A 17571-nucleotide genomic window follows, 5' to 3' on the forward strand; every position below is an offset into this window, starting at 1 on the left:
TCACTAGCATACCAGACTAAACTCCACATTGTTGAGAAGAAAGAAATGCCCTGCTCTAGCATTTCCACTTCCTGCCAGGACCTAAAACTTTTGAAGTATCTTTCTCTCAAAAGGATAGGAATCTTCCGTAAGTAACAAAGACACAAAATATTAAAAGCATATGGTGAATTGGTATTATACTATGAAGTATGCCAAATAAAATTCAATTTACTCCTGTTTTCCGTCAAAAGCAAAATATTCTTCAATGTTTCCATCCATGTGGTACACCTCTTCTTTCAGGGATGAGCATGATGTGGGGTCGTTCAACTCCGTGCCATCATCAGGGTCTGTCAGGGCAGAGGCTGAGAGTGCCTCAGGGACTATCTGAGAGCCAGAGATACACAACCTAGGAGCAAAAACAGTCTACATGGGAGTTTGCATAACAAAAGGATGTAATGCTTACATGGGAGTGATAGGCTTGTAAGTTATCTACAAGGTACACAATCTCTGAAACATCACCAGATATTACATTTGACAAAATTCTTATGTTCTGAACGTGTGTGTGTGTGTGTGTGTGTGTGTGTGTGTGTGTGTGTGTGTGTTTGAATGTGGAAGCCAGAGGACAACTGGGGGTCTTGGTTCAAGAGATACCCACCTTATATTCTGAGATGTGTTAGCCTGGAGCTTGCCTAGAAGGATAGGTTGCCTGCCCAGTGAGTTCCAGGAACTTGCCTGCCTCCACCTCCCAGCACCAAAATTACAGATACCTTCCACCATTCCCAGCTTCCTTCTAAAACGTTCAACTCCAGAGCATACAAAATTTAAAGGCTTCTTAAGAATATGTAACTACAAACCAGAATATGTAACTACATCCTCTTTGCAGTTATAAAGGGATGTGACAGCACCACCTCCCACACGCATAAATGGCATCCAAAGGAGTCATCGGAATATGTTAGTTACTGAAAGACAACAGGATGGAGTTTCATTTCCTCCATGTACGCCTGGAGGCTCGGAACCCATCACAGTGAGGTGTTTGATTCTGCGTGAGGTTACCTTTCCGGACCTTTGAAACATACACAGACATTGACTCCCCTGTGCTTATGTGTTTATTCCATGTGTGTTTTGCATGTACGCACCCACAAACACGGCTAAAGGCGAAGCATCAATCTAGGATCAGAAGCATCTCGCGAAAAACAGTGTCCCTCACTAAATCTGGATCTCTATGCAAATTAGCGGGAGCCAAGACTCACGGAAGAGTTAAACAAGGAGAGTTACAATAATGTTAACAAATATTTTTGGGTTATGTTTTTTGAGACCGAGAGGGTCTCATGTAGCCCAGGTTTGCCTCAAGTTTGCAAAGTAGCTAAAAATTCCCCGATCCTTCTGCTCAGATTACGTGTGTGTACTACCATGCTGGCTAAAAACATTTATTTATTTATTTATTTATTTATTTATTTATTTATTTATTTATTTATTTATTCATTTTATTTTTTTGTGCACGCTACATATGTAAACTTACTCTCTGATGCTGCTGATGTGGTCAGGAACGGGAGGCAAGGGTTGGTGGGTAGCAGAAGTAGGCAGCGTCCCCTGGAAATGGCGGAAACCTTCATCACTTGGCGGAATGAGCTGCCTCCCTAACAGCCTGCAAGGGAAGAAAAGCTAAGAAGCTGAGAATTGTTTTAATCAGACAAGGGGAAAATGTTTCGTGATTTTTAAACAGGATGCAATGCTGACTCTGAAGGACACACACAGGATGTGGTGTAGCGTGCACTGGGTCAAGAGAATCACCATGGTGTCACAGAAACAGCTCAGGCTTGAAGAAGGCAGAAGGGCTCTGTTCAGAGTCTGGACTGAGAGTGTGAGCAGAGGTGTCCAGCGCCTTCGCCACTTATTTCATTTAGGGGTTGGTCAGGTGGGAATCAGAATCCTAGTTACCTTGCAGGAATGGTGATGGTCTAGAGAGAATGTATGTCTGACCTGAGCATCTAGGGCAAAGAAGCGCACAGAGAAACTTGCTACAGGCAGTACCTGCATAGGCCCAGTGAATAAAATGCATAAACGCACACTTGGCCTAGGCTCCTTTCCTTTTCCTATTGTCCCTTCTGGGTTTCCGTAGTAAAATGTAAGATGATGGTGAGAGATGGAAGCCCGGTGGCCTGACATTTTGGGAAGTGCCCCATGCCCAGAAAAGTGCATACCCACAACCACTTATCCTCTGCACGTGGCATGTTCTTTAAGACCAGGCCTCGTGAAGAACTGCTTAAAATGGCGTAGGCAAGACTTCTTTGTTGTTGGCTGTTTGGTTGTTGGTTTTTGTTGTTGTTGTTTGTTTTTGAAACATGGCCTCACTATGTATCCCAGGCTGGCTTTCAACTCACAACCCCCTGTCAGCCTTCCAAACACCAGGATTACAGGCCCGCATCACCACAGCTAGCGAAGACATCTTTTTTTTTTTAAGTTCCCTGGAGAAGCTAATCAGAAAAGTCATGTATATTTATGCTAGTACTCTAATTCATTCTCCTCAGCTCAGAACTCAAAAACACTAAAATGGATTTCCCCCTAAGTCGCAAGACTGGGTGGAGAAAGCAATATTTCCTTTCTACCAAATACACCTTTTTCCACCTTGAATATAAAATAATAATAATAAATGTCTGTAGTGAGTAGCCATTCCAGCTTTGATCTGGAAGTTCCAACCCCCATTGAGGCTTCGGTAACTGTCATGCCTACAAGGCGGGGCCAAGAGAGGACCCTGAAGACCCAAGATCCGGATGTGCTGGCTTTCTTGGTCCCTGGATCCTGGACCCTGGAGGTAGACCGAGCAGAGTTCTCCAGAGAACACCGCCGGACTGTGCTACATCTTTCCCAGACCCTGTTACCTATCCCTTCATTTGTAAGTTACCCCACAAAATAAACCTCCCTTTTAACTACATGGAGTTACCTTAATAATTTCACCAATAAATGTCTCCTCTGATGTGGAGAAAAGTAGAGAGAGAATAGGGTCATCTAGCCAGTTTTTCAGCGAACGACCACTCAGTCTCTGGAGCACCACCATTACCATCCCCCCACCCCCACGCACTCGTGCCCTCAGTGATGACAGACGCTTGTCACTCACACAGAGTGAATGTGGAGATGAAAGGTCACTCCTCAGAGTCTTGCATCTGCCATGTATATGACATCTTTCTGAGAATGACCTGAATTTGCTTCTGAGAAATTCAAGGCATGTGACACCGCCATGTGTCAAGGTTTCCTTGGGACCTATTATAAAAGGTGTGACTTGTCAAGAAAGGACTGAGTTCTGGATAAATACTCCGACTGGGTAAATGCTCTCAGTCACAATGGCAGAATAAGCGGAAATCAATTGTGTGTAGATCAGAACCCCATCCTGGTAGATGTTGATGGCCATTTCTGTACCTGAGATGGAGGGATCTTCTTGCCCACTCACTGCATTCGGCCAGGAGATTCTGAGTCTGGGGACTCACTTTCCCTTCGAATAGCATTTCCTCAACCTCCCAAAACAGCTGCTGGACTTTCTGAGCATTGACTTTGTCAAATTCCTAAAACAGAAGTACATATTCAAATACCCCGTTAGTTTATGGCCACAGTGCCCTGAAATGCCTGATCTCATCACACAGATACCACACTAAAAGTTATAGAACATGGTCTTCACAATAAGTATTTATAAACTGAAGACCACTAAGTAAGAAGGAGCAAAACAAGGTAAAAGTATGGGCTCCGTAGCCAGATAGACCAGTGTACCCATGTTTACTTTTCTGATCGATGGCAGCTGATTGATGGCAATGATATTAAGCCTCTCCTTCATCAACTGTTAAATAAAGATAAGGTTTACAACATCAGTTTTGGCTCATCTAAGGTCCCTCATGGATACAGATGCACATGTGTACATAGCCATCATCCCGGGGGATGAGGTCGGGGGGAGTATGAAGGAGACCTAGGATTCTGCAAATCCTAGCAAACCCAGAACCGTAGCTAAATAACTCACTCGTCTGAGAATCCCACGGTCATAAAAATACCCAACACTGGGTTCAAGTTGATGGCTTGTCTCAGGTTAGAAGGCAAAAGTGAAGTATCTGGCTTGGGGGAGGGTAGACGTGGGGGTGCCAGGGTCCTCTCATCATGAAGATGGTTCATACTTTTTGCTTTCCCCAAACTTTCTCTTTCTTGCGTTAATTGTCAAGGTGTTGTCTTAAGTTTCTAGCCATAGGAAATTATTTAAAGTGAAGCACAATGGTAGGCAGAGTTGTGGGGAAGAACAAAACAGACGACAGCTAAGACTCTGGGCTAGGAGTTAATCAGACAATTTATTTTTCTCTATATTTTGATACTTTGATACTTTCACATGTAACAGTTTAAATGCAAATATATATCTATATCTATATATGTATGATATCCTTAATAATGCTTGGATAAATGTAGACAGATGCTTTCTGAACATAAGAAAGCAATTCTTAGGGCTGAGGAGGTAGGTCATTGTGTCCAGTGAGGGCCTGGTTTGGATCCTGAGCACCCAAGTGAAAGCTAGGTGTGGGAGCATGCACCTCTAATTTCAGTCCTGGGGGGTGGGGTAGAGACAGGCTGATCCCTGGGTTAACTCCAGGTTCAGTGAGAGACCCTGTCCAAAAAAAAAAAAAGGTGGAGAATGATAGAGGAAGATATTCAAAGTTGACCTCTGACCTCTGAATGAGCATCACAGTTGAATGTGCATCCTCCATCCACCCACACGTACACAAATGAGTAAATTACAAGAAGGTACTTCCCCATAGACCACACCCACGTGTTATTGAAATTATAAAAAAGACATACATCGTCTCTCCAAGAAGAAACTGAGCTCCTCTCTGCCGACAGTTCGGTGGTGGAACTCTGAGTGGAAGAGCCAGGCCATGAGTTGTGGGCCTCCGTGGGCGTGCGGCTCCCACTGGATGAAAAGGATGAGGGGGACTCACTGCAGGAAGGAACACAGGTGACAGGCATCCCGTGAGCTGGGAGGAGTGGACATCCTGCACGGACTTGACTTCTCTAGGCCCACTTCCTCTCCCCCTTTCCCTTAAATGTGTTTGCGAAGTTCACGGCAAACTGGCTTCATAGTCACTTGGTAAGGTATCCCTACTGCTGATCCCCCTCCCCCATATTTATTATGCGCGTGTTTTGCTTGGGCCACCAGCAGCATTGAAGACAATTACTTCTTACCTGGCATATTTGTCAATGGCTTTCTGCACGTTTCGTGTAAAATTTGTAGGTAGAGGATCTTTGCTCTTTACAGAGCTGTGCCTCCTGAGTCCTTCCGAAAGCCCTCTTCTGGAAAGAAAGGAAACCAGGAAGTCGGACAAGGCTCTAACGTGATCACATGTCCTTCATTGACTTATAATCCCCTGCTGTCCAGGGCCACTCCTCTTCCCCTGCCACTGAGGCCCAGGAACCCCTTATTTTAATTTTTCTTGCAATCAAGGTTGCCAATAACCTACATGAATATTTACGTAATGAAAATATAATTAACAGCTATTTGTGACAAAGTCAGAAAATCCAAAGTGGCCTGCTAGTTGGAAGTACTTCTGACATAGTGCTTTTCCAAGCAAGGGGAGCATGAGCCGGGTCCCTGTTGTCTCTTAACCAGGCCCCTTTGTACCTATAAAACCCAGTGAGCACGCAGCCAGCCAGCAATCATTAATCCCAGATCGATTCTGAAAGACATCAAACTATTTTGAATCACTCAGAAGGCATTCAAACATCTCATCTTACTGTTGTTGTCTGGTGTGCATTCGGAGTTTTAAAGGACTCTGACATATTAAAATGGAATGGAAAATTAGAGTATTTAAAACCTAAGTAAACTATTAAACCAATGTGGTACAGTTCGTGTTAATCATTAACATGCCTTTTCCATGAACCTTCTAAAACATTTACTTCCTCCTCATCTAAATATCTTCTGCATGTGGAGCGGCAGTAAACCACTTCTGCTTGTTAATAGGAATCATAAATTTCCATACAAATAAAACACATATCAACTTAAGATGGGGGAAGAAGACTCCAACTTTCAGTACTGGAAATGAAGACGCCACTCAGTGTGCTTTGAAAATAAAGGCTGGCATTGCTTTTGATTAAAGTGGTACCTAACTTTTAACATTGGTATTTTTAATATAAATGGAACATACCCTGCCTTTCCCTACACTCTTAGAGTCCTCTACGACAAAGGGAGTTCTTTAAAAAATTAACGCCATCTGCAGAGGTTAGCCAAGAACATCTCTGCCTGCCACTGGTGGTGTTTGTACAACAACGATGAACAGAATTGTGTTGTTTTCCATTCCTACTACTTATATCTCTTAGGTACAGTTAAATAATTCTGAGGCAAAGATGTTAAAGAGGAGCAAAGAAAAGGACAAAGCCTAGTGTAAGTGTAACCCAGAGACTCTCTACATGAGGCAGATGCTCTGCCACTGAGCCACATCCTCTGCGCAACTCCTATGCTAATAAGCCACTTTCTGTTGGCACGGTTCAGTTGTTTCTAAACGGTCTTTACAACCACCCACATCGTGAATCAACTTTTAGGCAGTCATAGAAATTCCTACAGACCAGCTTTTCCACGATCAACCAACATTACATCAAGTAGATGTATTTTGAACATTAAGGAGTATGATTTAGATGTGAGCTAACATGCCATTCATAAACATTAAAACTTTGGTGTCATGGATCTGCCATGGACCCCTGAGGTCAACATCCACTTCTGTAAACTGTAGACAATACAGCAGCCATCGTCCCTGTATCCTAGAATCACTGACTCCAAGGTCATGGACAAGATAGGAGTGACCTCACTGAAGGATGGCTAACACCAGCACTTTCCAGGAAGCAGAAGGTACTAACATGGTGAATTCAAACCACAGCCTAAAGGGTCTTTGTTTCTTATATTATTATGTTTTAGCCCTTAGGTTCCTCTGTTCTCTAGCCAAACACTGATCTGTCAATCCATGCGTAGCTTTGAACATCTTACTCCCCTGTGAACTACCAACTCCTACATAATCTACTCAGCCTGAAAAAAAAAGTATGCAAATTACAGGACATATCCAACGCTGTAAGTATTTTAAAACTTACATCCGGTGCAATGTCTGTTAAAGTTATGAAATCTAACGTACAGACACTTGATAATTTTATGTTAGTTCTTTCCTGACGCTTAAATTTTAGAGATGGTAACAGTTTTGTTCTGTGAACAAGAGAAACCAAGAGGTGGGTTCCCTTGGGGTGGACTGAATGGAAGGAACCACAATGCACTAACTTGCTGACTCATCAAAGTTAGGGCTGAATAGTCATCTCCAGTAGTTCCTCCAGACACTTGACTTGCTCTGTTTTCACTTTTATTTTTAAGGTGGGTTTTTGATGACCTGCAAAACTTGGGTCAACTGCCCTGTGGAAGTTCAGATCCGCACAGCCTTCAAAACACCGTTCCTCTGTTTGAAAGGAGTATTTGAAATGGATACAATGGATACAGTCTCTAGATTAAAATGCAGAGCACTGGAGTTATTTTTTTTGTTTGTTTGTTTTTGTCCCCCCCCCCCCCGCCCCCCGAGGTTGGGTGCTGAGCACAGGGCCTCATGCAAGCTAAGCAAGCCCTCTACCCCCGAATTGAAGCCAGCAAGGATCTGATTTTAGACTCTGTAATAAACACACCCACGGGTGGTCTTCTGAAGCCCCAGAAGCAACCATAATTGCCTCTTTGAGAAGCCAAGAAGTAACGTCATTTGGGAAGGCCTGCTGATGTCAGCACGCCACAATTTCATGAATGAATGCAGGAGGGAACGCACAGACCAGATGGATTTCGCCTTTGTAGGCCGGGGAAAATAAACACGCACTTCTCACAAGAGAAAAAGAAAAACAAGCCATGATCTAGAACTCATTACACCCGGCTCCGGTGAACTTACCCAATCACAATCAGCCCCAGACTCTGGCCGGGATCCCACAGGCCAGGCCCGGAGCCTCGAGGCCTGGGCACCCCGGTGCGGTGGCTCCCCGCGCCGGCCCCACGCGGGGCGAGGGCTGCAGCATGTCCCCGCGTCCCCCGGGCCTCAGCTCCGCGCCCGCCCAGCCCTGCGCCCCGAGTCCAGCTAGCGCTGCTCCTGCCGCCGCCGCGGGGCGCCCGGGACCCGCGAGCTCGCAGAGATGCAGCCAGCGGCTCTCCCGGCCGGACCAGCGGGGCCCATGGGCGCGGCGGGTCGCGGGGCTCCGGGCACGGCTTCTCGCTGGGGACCCTCAGGTCCGGCGGAGGCTGGATGCCACAGCGAGGTCTCCCGACCCTCGGATTTCTCCTGCCTCCCGCCTCGGCCCGGAGTGGAGTGGGCAGAATCGTGGCCAGCACTCCCCGCCCCTTCCCGCCCTCTCCGGCCAGGACCTCTGGAAAAGCTGGTCCCTGCTCTGGCAGATCACAGACTTCTTTATACAGGAAGAAGAGTTTTGATGGCCTCCCGGAGCCAACCCCATAGTCCTCTTTAAAATCTGGATTTCCCAAGCCCTGGTGCTTCCAACCTAGCTTCTCCGAAATAGCACATCGATTCCTGAGAGAAAGGCAAGGAACCGCAGGAGATTTTCACATCCCTCCTCCCCGCATCAATGAGATGCAAGGTTTCAAGTGAGAAGGCAAGAGAGGTTTAAAATAACCAAGTCCCAGACCTAGCAAATGGAAGATCAATTATTCAATTAATCGGAGCTTTAGGTCCCATGACACACAAGATTAGCATCCTTTCCTGTGCCGCCTCTCTTTCTGCAAACAAACGCTTCAAGTCATGCGAACCAGTCATTTTACTGTAAACCAGAGAGCATCAGTGCTGTTTGACTCATTGGATTTTTAATGCACGGTTTGCTCTCTTGCATGTTTTTGAGATGAGGTCTCACGCTCTGTAGCCCGTGTTAGCCGGGAACTCACTATGTAGCCTGAGCTAGCCTCCAACTGTAGTGACCACTGAGTTACAAATGTGAGCACTCACGTTCATTTGTGTGTGTGTGTGTGTGTGTGTGTGTGTGTGTGTGTGTGTGTGTACGCGCGCGCGCGCGCGCGTGCATATGTGACCCGGTTATCTACTTTTGAATACCAATACACAACCGACTTACTGGAATGAAATGATGTGCAACTAGATGTGCAACTCAGTGGTAAACCTGCTGATCTGGCATGTGTAAGACCCTGAGTGCAATCTCCACCCGCAAAAAAATCTGCCCTTTCCTGTTAGCAAGTTCATTGCCATCATCCTCAAAGAAACAGGCAACTAAAAAAAATTCAGAGCGTGGGAGAAAGAGCCTTCCCCAGGGAAGAGCCCAAAATTGGCTATCCAATACCAAATGGTCAGCCCTGAAATCACATACATATGAGTAACATTATATGGACTGAACAGGTTTTACTTATATAATTAGGATTATTTATTCCTACATAAGTATGTATATACAACTACAATTAAAAAAAATAGAGGCCATGGATTTGAGAGTGAGTGAGGGGGAGGTGCATGGGAAGGCTTGGCGAAGGAAGTGGATGGGGGTAAACAATGTAATCGTATTTTAATTTTAAAAAATATGAAAACTCATTTCCCCATGTTCACAGTCGACAGGATTCAGACATTGCTGTCAAGACTGTTTCCTGCTCCATGTGAGCTCACTCAGATTGTTATCTGGTGACCGATCTGGTCTGGAGAATCCATATTGGCTTCATGCAGGTGTCCACTCAGTGGATAGAGAGGTGGCTAATAAGTAGCTAAAACCCTGATTTTAGTTGGGCCTTCCTTTAGTGTAGTCTCAAGACTTCTTCAAACAGTTCCTGCAACAGGATGGCCGTCATCCAACACAGTAGAGTGCAGGACTCCAAGACTCGAGTAGACACTCAACTCCATCAAAACCTGGCCTGAAACTGTATGGTGACACTTGTACTATAATTAAAGCAGTCATGAAGTCAAAGGCAGAGACATAAAACCCCACTTCTCTTTGGGAAGGATGTCAAAGGATCTGTAGCCATCTTGGATCCACAGCAATCCTCCAACTAGTCACAATCGCACTGCTCCTGGCCTCTAACATGCTGAGTGCTCTCAAGAGTCTGAGGAGTCTCAGCACACCCAACTGTGGATCGATCACACAGCTGTTTACAGGCCATTTCCTTTGCATCCGAAGGTCTGAACAAAACAGCTCCAACAGGTGTTCGAAACTGTTATTGCTGAAGGGTATCTACTCCTCACTTGGGCCCAAGGGCTGATTGAAAAAAAGCAGGATGAAAACTGGTATCTCTGTCTTCATTTTGTGTCTCTCGCCTTTGTTTTAGCTGAAGCCACAGATAAGCCATTGTCCCAAATTTTAGATCCCTGGATGGACATACCAGAGGACATACCTCACCCAAGGGAAGGCAATTAATTATTCATGAGGACTGTGCCACACCCTGGAGCAAAAGTAATATTCTCAGAACCATCTTGTCCCTTCAAATTTTACAATAGTTTCATATTTAAGAAGGCTCTGTTTTTAACATCCATTACTATGGTACATTTGTCACAAAGAGCCAATCACCATTGGTGTTACTATTAACCGAACTCATTTTTTTTTCTGATTTCACTAGATTATTAGGTGTTAGTTAATGTTCTCCAGAAAAATAGAATAAATTGGAAGTGCGGCGTGCGTGCGTGCGTGCGTGCGTGCGTGCGTGCGTACCAAGAGTGCTTCATTATTTAGTCTTGGCCCTTGCTCAACTTCTTCTGTTTAAAATATGAAACTCACCGGGCGGTGGTGGCGCACGCCTTTAATCCCAGCACTTGGGAGGCAGAGCCAGGGGAATCTTTGTGAGTTCAGGTCCAGCCTGGTCTACAAAGTGAGATCTAGGACAGCCTCCAAAGCTACACAGAGAAACCCTGTCTCAAAAAACAAAAACAAAAACAAAAACAAAAATAAAATAAAATAAAATATGAAACTCATGTCAGGATCCAGAAGATTAATATGGGCTCACTGAATCCCTTTATTGGTTTCCCTTCCCAATGTGATTACATTGAATAAAATTCCTTCCCTGCCCCCACCATTACTCACGTTTAATTTCACCATTACTCATTTTGATTGACATATGGAATGGATGGGCAGAGCCTATTGGAGCTACCAAGAACCATGGCTTTGGCCCTGAAAGCTCCAGTTACAAGAGGAGCAATCAACCGTCTACTCAGAGAGTGATCAGTAGGGTGGAGATGGAAGAACTATGTTGACCCTCTTTGCCACAAACGCAGCAGTGGGAGGCACCGGCAGGCATATGCTGACAACTCCCCGGTGAATATTCTCTTCTGCTCTCTGTCCTCTCCCCGGCCCCTATTCTGCTGTTTCCACCCTCTGCTCTCATCATCAGGGAGAAAATACTTGTGCCATTGCAACCTACTGAGTGGCCTCACAACCTGCTTGCTCCCAGAAGTTTGGTAAGGGGTCCAGAAGCCTGCTTCGTTTTAGTCCATGATCATGGGTTCTTTACTGCTCCACCAACACAACTCTCCTGTTACACATTGCTGTTGACTTCAATGTCATCAGATTTCACCGAGTTAATTATAAGCCACATCCTTATTTGCTACCCAACCCTTGGGTTTATCTTAAGGCTTCTGATAGGCTTTTTTGAGTTTTGAAAGCCACGTGAAGTAAGAAAATGCTTCAGCTATTTCTGAGGTCTTCTAAGCCAAATCCTTGACTTTAGCTTCATCGCTGTCTAGGATCTGATCCTTGCACAGAGCCCACTTCCTAGTATTACCTAGAGAGACAGTCTTACTTTCAGGCCCTTAGATGACCAAGGTGCAGGATCTGAGCTGAGACAATGATCATCTAGTCCATGCCTAGACTGCTTAATTATTCATATCTCTTGCCCTGACTCTTATTTCCTGTGGATTCTCTTCAACATTCGAATAGTTTCATTTTAATTTATTTCTATGACATTTAATTCACATCTATCTTGCTTCAATTTCATCATCTAGAACAACACTGCTTGCTTAAGTAGTAAAGTGAAAAAAATCTTTTCATTCAATGGATCTGAAGAATCTAGAATGCATATTCTAGACTGTCCACCACTGCTCAGAAGAGAACAAATGAATACACATTTATAAATTAATACTCATTTATATGCACAGCTGCACACACACACACATATGCACTTCCAATTGTTCTATTTTTCTGGAGAACATTGACTAATACCTAATAATCTAGTGAAATCAGAAAAAAAATGAGTTTGGTTAATAGTAACATCAATGGTGATTGGCTCTTTGTGGCAAATGTACCATAGTAATGGATGTTAAAAATAGAGCCTTCTTAAATATGAAACTATTGTAAAATTTGAAAAAGAATACACTTAAAAATACTTACATTAACCTTCCTTATTCTTTTCCTCCTATTGCTGGTTACCCAAGACTTTGGCATGAAGTTATTGTCATCCAACACTGGAGGAGAGCCAATAGATGGCGCCATGGCCCTTTTTTGTCATTATAATCCTTGCACTGAACATAATACTCCAAGTTTTTGTTATTGTTTTGTCTTTTGAGTTTTTGTTTTTTTGTTTCTTCAAGACTTAAGATTTACTAAATTTTCATTCCAGAATAGCTGAAGAATTCTGTGTAGATCAGAAACCACCCTTTCTGTGGCAATTATCTGGCAAACACAGCACACAGGATGTGTCATGGTATTAGAATCTGCCATGGGTAGATTCAGTAAGTATCCTACTTCTAAGCTTTAAAACTATCCTGAGTGATTCTTCTCTCTTATACAGAAGAGAAAAGCAAGGTCAGCAACATTTTGCAAATTGCCAAGGGCAAGTAGTTTTATCCAAATTGGCCCATTCCGACCTCATTTATTTACTTTATTAAGATTTGTCTCTATCCGTTCTTTGGTTGAGGGGCATCTAGGTCGTTTCCAGGTTCTGGCTATTATGAATAAAGCTGCTATGAACAAAGTTGAGCAAGTGTCCTTGTGGGATGATTGAACATCCTTTGGGTATATGCCCCAGAGTGGTATAGCTGGGTCTTGAGATAGATTGATTCCAAATTTTATGAGGGACTGTTATATTGATTTCCAAAGTGGCTGAACAAGTTTGCATTCTCACCAGCAATGGAGAAGTGTTCCCCTTCCTCTAATCCTTTCCAGCATAAGCTGTCATTTGTGTTTTAGATCTTAGCCATTCTGATACGTATAAGATGGAATCTCAGAGTTGAGAGAGAATGTGATACACAATGGAGTATTACTCAGCTGTTAAAAACAATGGCATCAGGAAAATTGCAGGCAAATGGATGGTACTAGAAAAAAATCATCCTTAGGGAGGTAACCCAAACCCAGAAGACAAACATGGCATGTACTCACTCATAAGTGGATATTAGCTATAAAGTAAAGGATAACCAGGCTACAACAGACCCAGAGATGCTAGGTAACAAAAAATGGATTTCCCTGGGAAGAGGAAATAGAAGAGATATCCTGGGTAGACTGGGGCCAGGTGGAGATGGGAACTTGAGGGATCGGGTTGGGTGTGGTTGGAGGGGGAGAGTACTGAAACAAGTGACTGGAAAGGGGGGGGCATTTCAGGGTGAGGTAGAAACTTAATGCAAGGGAAACTCCCATGAATCACAAGGATGACTCCAGCTAAGACTTCTGGCAGCAGTGGATGCATAGTCTGAACTGGCCATCCCCTGTGATCAGATTGGTAACTACCCCAATGGTCATCAGAGAGCCTTCGTCCAGTATACTGATGGAAACAAATGCAGAGACCCACAGCCAAACATTAGGCCAAGCTCGGGGAATCCTGATGAAAAGAGGGATGTAGGATTGTAGGAACCAGAGAGGTCAAGGACATCACAAGAAACCTCGCAGAAACAACTAACCTGGCTGATAGGAACACACAAAGTCTAAACCAACAACCAGGGAGCCTTCATGGGACTGACCTAGGCCCTCTACATATATGTGACAGTTGTGTAGTTTGGTCTATTTGTGGAACTCCTAACAATGGGAGCAGGGGCGGTTCCTAACACTTTGGCTGGCTCTTGGGAACCTATTGCTCACACTGGTTTGCCTTGCCTAGCCTGAATACGACTCTGTGGAGCATCTCTACAGGGCACAAGGAGATTCACTCCATACTTTTAGTCATACTTATATCCATTACCATATATTATCGTCAAAATCTATTGTTCAGCTTCAAAGCCCTGTTAAAATATGACAAGCACAAAAATGCTTCCAAAAACCTATAAATGGAGATAACTAAGTATTACAGTTAGTTCTGAGTCTGGAGTCTCTATGTACAGAATGTGATGTGCCCATTGACTTCTGTTCCCACAGATCACAACTGAGTTCTGCAGGTCTCCTTTTTTAACCTGCACCTGTATCCCCTGAGTATTTGTCAGAAAAAGGAGTCACCAGACCTTGCCTTACTCTTTCCATTTCAGCAGTTATGGGGTGAGAATTCGGATTTCTCACAAAATCTCAGGGGTTCTGCTCTCTGTGGACCCAAGCTGAGACCGTGAGAACCATGACTTCTATTCATCTGCTTGATGATTCTCTCCTTCTGTCCCATTCACAACCATACCCTAACCCTTGAAGGACTCGAGCCCAGAAACCATGTCATTGTTGGCCTTGGACTTATCCCTCAATACATACTAGTTATTTAATTATTCTATTTTGTTCGCTTGCTGATTGATTGATTGATTGATTGATTGACTCTGTGTGTGTGTGTGTGTGTGTGTGTGTGTGTGTGTGTGTGTGTGTGTGTACAAGCATCCCAGGGCACACATGAGGTCAGAGGATACCTTGCACGAGCTGGTTCTCTTCTTCCACTGTGTGAGTCCAGGGATCTACATCAGGTTTTCAGGAGTGATAGCAAGCAGCCTTACCTACTGAGCCATCTTGCCAGCCCTAGCCTTCTGATTATGGATGATAAAGAGGACCAGACTGAAGCTTTTCTATTACAGAAGAAAATGAGGCCCACCACCAGTCACTCCAAACCAGGCACACAAACCCTAGCTCTAGCACATGAAATGGTCAACCAGGCTTCCTCGCATAATTTGCTACTGTCACCCTAAGTAATACCCACTCTGTCTTTGGGTGGGATCATAAGTGGAAGAAGGCTCTTTCCAGCCATAGAAGAGAACCACTGGATTCTGCATCAGGCCAGGATAACTGGGGAATACTTAGGGCTCAGGAACAGTACACTTGAGAGAACATAGAAGTTCCTCTTCTTGCTGTGGGGCCCTTAGCTGATCAAAGCTGAAAGGAGAACTTAAGTTTACGAGACTCTAGGGCTGACTGTGCTCTAGATATTTGCTTCCTGCCTCATGAGAAGTGAGACTCTGCACTTCCTCCACCATGCACAGACAGCACTTAGCACAAAGTTGGGCCTGAAAACACCTCACATACAACTGTGTTTCTAGTTGACAACAAGAAAAATGCTGAAGAGGTTGGAAATAGAAAATAAAGGCCACAACTTTCCATGTTTCAACCTGGGCATTGGGGTGTGTCTACCATCCATGGCGTCTCAGGACACCAAACACCTGGGTGAGAATCTTGAAGTACTTGTCATGAAATATGAGAGAGATCATCCACCACCACCCCCACTTCACATTCATTAAACTGTTATGTTCTGTTTAGTACATGCAGTAAATACAGAAACGTGAATTAGAGTTTGAAAAGCATGATGCTAAGTAAACTAAGCAAGACACAAAAGAAAAAAATGATACAAGGTTCTACCTGTGTGAGGCAGAGGAAGAAAGCATGGGGCTGTTTTCAGGGGAGGGAGGAAAGAGAGGGGAGGGGAGAGAAGGAACAGGGGAGGGGAGTGGAGGGGGGAGATGGATGGTAGTGATGGCGGTTGCACAACATTAAAATCTACCCAACTCCCCAATTGCATTTAAAAATGGTTAAAATGATACTTTTGACATGTGTATTTATTACAATCTAAAACTACACCTCCCAGCTTTTGGAGTAATCCTAACTTGCTTGAAAGGAGTTCTAGGAATAATGCAGGACACATGGTATCATGGTTTGAATGAAGATGGCCTCCATAGGCTCCTAAGTTTGAATATTTGGTTCCCCACTTGGTGGGGACGGTTTGGGAATGACACAGAGGCTGACCTTGTAGAAGGAAGTGTATTACTGGAGGCAGACCAAAGGTTTCAAAAGGCTTGAGCCATTCCCGACCACTACCTGCCTCTTACTTGCGGACCAAGATGAGAACCCCCAGTTGCTCCTGTCCCCGTCACAGACTCTAACCTTCTCAAACCATAAGCCTCAAATTAAATGCTTTCTTTTATACGTTGCCTTGGTCATGGTGTCTTATCGGAGCAATACAACAAGAAAGTAACAACGACACCTGTTTGATCTTTACCAAGATGAACACTAGAAACGAGTGAACAGTGGTGAAGCAGATAACATTCTCCAAACCCCTCAGCAGCAGCACATGGACCCTGATCCCCACACAGCTGCAAAGGCAGCTTGAAGATGAGGTAGCTGTGGCTCTGATTCTCAACACGTTCTTCGCCTTCCTGTGTCTTACCAGCACAGAACATAGGGAGTGAAAAACACAGGCCTCCAATGCCAAGCAGAGAAAGGGTCCAAGAAATCACTTATTGATAATGATAACAATTAATAATAATTAGTGTTGAGGAATTCATTTGGGTTATATGAATTTCCTTTTATGTGAGCACAAGAGTAGTCATGATTTCTAAAAGTTTGAGCAAATCTACAAGATCTATTACAAAAAGGAAAAGTTAGAATTCTAAGTGACAATGAATTGTAAAATAATTTGAGGGTTTGTTTTTTCCTTCATAATAGAATGCAAAACAAAAGCAAGTTTATAAAAAGCAAAAGCTTGCATACATGCCTCCAATACCAGCACTTGAGGCAAGGCTGGGAGACACACTGAAATCCTGTCTCAAAAGCAGCACCCTCCCTGGAGAAAACATCAGACATTACTAAACTTCATTTATTTATGTTTCCTAGGTTGGCCTCAGGCCATGATATCCTAGCCTCAGCATCCCATAGCTAGTCTCAGAGGCAAGTATGCCTTTAAAGTATTCCTTTCATTTAAATGTAACACAATAGAATGAGTGGAGAGATGGCTTAGCACTTAGGAGCACCGGCTGCTGTTTCTGAGACCAGAGTTTGATTCCCAGCACCACCACGGCCTCTCAGAATGGGCTGGAGCTCTAGTTTCAGGGGATCTAACTCCCTGTTCTGGCCTCCTTAGGCATAGCATGCATGTGGTTAAGTGGCTGTGCTGGCTAATATTTATGCCAGCTTGATCAAAGTTATCTGAAAGTAGGGAAACTCAGTTGAGAAAATGCCTCCATCAGATCCAGCTGTAGAGTATTTTCTTAATTTGTGATTGATGGGGGAGGGCCCAGCCCATTGTGGGTGGTGCTATTCTTGGGCTGGTGGTCCTGAGTTCTACACAACAGCAGGCTGAGCAAGCCAAGATGAGAAAGCCAATATGCAATATTTCTCCATGGTTTCTGCATCAGTTCCTGCCTCTAGTTCCTGCTCTGCTTGAGTTCCTGCCCTTACTGCTTTGGATGATGAACAGTTATATGGAACTGTGAGTGAAATAAGCCCTTTCCTCCCCAAGTTGCTTTGGTC

General features: G+C 44.2%; 1 protein-coding gene across 1 annotated transcript in view; it reads right to left on the bottom strand.

Moving 5' to 3' along the window:
• Positions 1–17571, bottom strand: part of Fam149a (family with sequence similarity 149 member A) — a 48338-nt gene that overhangs the window by 14399 nt on the left and 16368 nt on the right. The window contains exons 2-6 of the mRNA XM_059244788.1: positions 5188–5295; positions 4804–4942; positions 3394–3536; positions 1499–1624; positions 212–385 (exon numbers count right to left, since the gene is read on the bottom strand). Of these exons, the coding sequence (XP_059100771.1) occupies positions 212–385; positions 1499–1624; positions 3394–3536; positions 4804–4942; positions 5188–5295 (690 nt within the window). The remainder of the gene's footprint in view (positions 1–211; positions 386–1498; positions 1625–3393; positions 3537–4803; positions 4943–5187; positions 5296–17571) is intronic.

The sequence above is a fragment of the Peromyscus eremicus genome, chromosome 17 (genome assembly GCF_949786415.1).
Source record: "Peromyscus eremicus chromosome 17, PerEre_H2_v1, whole genome shotgun sequence".
In the NCBI taxonomy this organism is placed as follows: domain Eukaryota; kingdom Metazoa; phylum Chordata; class Mammalia; order Rodentia; family Cricetidae; genus Peromyscus; species Peromyscus eremicus.